This window comes from Drosophila novamexicana, unplaced genomic scaffold, assembly GCF_003285875.2.
Source record: "Drosophila novamexicana strain 15010-1031.04,08,12 unplaced genomic scaffold, DnovRS2.1 tig00001583-arrow-arrow-pilon, whole genome shotgun sequence".
Taxonomy (NCBI): Eukaryota; Metazoa; Arthropoda; class Insecta; order Diptera; family Drosophilidae; genus Drosophila; species Drosophila novamexicana.
In genome coordinates, this window is record NW_020824868.1 from 40,666 (window position 1) to 42,709 (window position 2,044).

Genomic DNA, 2,044 nt, shown 5'->3' on the forward strand with positions numbered 1-2,044 from the left:
TTTGTCAAGACCGAATTGGGAATGCTCTGAGAAAACAAACCTATAACTTTAGATTAAACTTCAATAATTTAGGGGAACAAACATAATAGTTGGAGCTCAGATCGGCAGTCAGTTGAATATTATATCATGCTTTATTATCGCATTCCAAAGGAATTTACATTTAGCGCATGGAATATGTGCACATGTTTATATTATAGAGATATAAAAATGCCTAATACAAAGAACTGGCATATAGATGTGCTTGCCAAATTGAGTTATAAACTTAAATATAGCACTGAAAGCTGGCGAAAAAGAAACCAGCCAAAACATGTATATTCTGTTATGATAGCTTGTCCAAATGTGTGCGAGTTTATAATCAAATGGGCGTGGGTCTTGGCCCGCCCACTCCGCCACTGCCTTCGCTGGCCGCGGGCCAGACAGCCGGCGAGATTAAGAGATCTTGATAAACAAAACTGAGCCAATAAATAAACAAAAACATTGCAGAAAATAATGGCAAATATATATGTAAACATACGTATAAGGTGTGTATGTGAAAGCACGCGAAAAGTTCTTATCGAATGATCGATAATGAATGGGTGGCCCGCGGAGAAGGAAGTGCATTATGTGGGGCGACATAGAAAAAAGCTTCTGCTGGCAGCGGGGTCGTACGGCCGACGTGACCAGCCGCACATACGCAGTAGCTGGGCCGAAAGCTCGCTGGGGAAACCGACAGCGGCGACGTCATCAACAGCGCTGGGACTGGAGTCGTTCCCGTTGCGCGTTCCGCGTATATAAAGCGTCATGCAGGGAATGCGTCCCGCGCATATTGCAAATACGTATCTTCAACGCTGGTTCAGTCGCTCAACGTAGCCCGACGTATACGCAACATGTGGTCCAAGATTGCCATTGCCGGTGCCCTGACTGTGATGGGCGGAGTGCTCTATGTGAGCGTCGTGGATAACTTCGCGTATGTGGATCGCTCTCTGGACGTGGCCATGCCCAAGGCCAAGCGTCATGTGGAGCAGGAATAGGAGCTGCAAGCAGTAGCTGATGCAGGTGGAGTTCTGGCAGGAAGCAGGAGCAGCGGGGGTAGCGGGATTACAGTGGAAGTGAGGATGGGGGGATGAAGTGAAGTTCTTGCCAAGTGGATTGCAACTTGTGGAAAGTTACAGTATTATTATGCAACTGGTTCCGATTTGTTGATGCAACAAAATGAACTAGTTCAGCTAACCAACGAAAGATGTTGCTATGTAAGCTTGATTCTGTGCAGTTCCAAAATGAACTGCAAGCGTGAACCAGCAACAGTGAACAAGTTCTTCAACTTCAAACTTCAGACTTCGGTGCCGAGACGAACAACAGTCGCCGTCAGCGTAAATTATGTTTAATAATATTTAAATTTGTTTTCTATTCTTTTTTTTTTTAGTTTATAACTAAAACTAAGTTCCTACAGTATAAAAACATGCATGTTGTAAATAGATAATAAATGAACGTATGTTATATGAAAAAGGCAAGCGACAGCATTTGGATAAACATTTCAAAGCAAATTCAAGAGGAAATGTATGGAATATAATGTATTATTATTATTATAAATCAATATTTATAGCATATTGTTCTGTTCGTGAACTGATTTCAGAGTTCACAACTGCCTAGCCACACAGGATGTGACCTTATCTATGCGGAAACATTGCATTGCACACGCTTATCTTACATATGTTTATATATATGCCTGATTAAAGTACTTGTAGATTAGCTTTTTACGTAACAAGTGAGCAAAAAAACAATAGCTGCTGCCATCAACAATCATATTTAGCTGGGTTTTCAAAACTCATTTAGGCCAAAACGGGCTCAGCCACAACTTGCCGGGCTCCACAGCTCGCACGCCCTCTCGAAGGGAGCAAAATCTGTGGGCGCACTAAAAATGACTGGCAAGCCGCAAATACTTTGTCAGGATCAAGTTGACACTCGTTTGGTCGTTGGTTATGGCCCGGCCATAAGCCCCGACCCTGTCCGACTGACTGTTGACGCTTGACGCTTGACGGTTGCAGGTCGCAGGGCCCCTCCCTCC

At 43.7% G+C, this 2,044-nt stretch overlaps 1 protein-coding gene across 1 annotated transcript; it reads left to right on the plus strand.

The window, feature by feature from the left end:
* The first annotated feature begins 808 nt into the window (after positions 1-808).
* LOC115768055 lies at positions 809-1,503 on the plus strand. The gene has a single exon (XM_030712495.1). It carries the CDS (start codon positions 867-869, stop codon positions 1,008-1,010), a length of 144 nt encoding a protein of 47 aa, XP_030568355.1. The 5' UTR covers positions 809-866; the 3' UTR covers positions 1,011-1,503.
* Positions 1,504-2,044: the final 541 nt, after the last annotated feature.

Bases quoted from the DNA above. Each gene is read 5' to 3' on its own strand.
- LOC115768055 (XM_030712495.1), top strand. From the start codon at position 867: ATGTGGTCCAAGATTGCCATTGCCGGTGCCCTGACTGTGATGGGCGGA.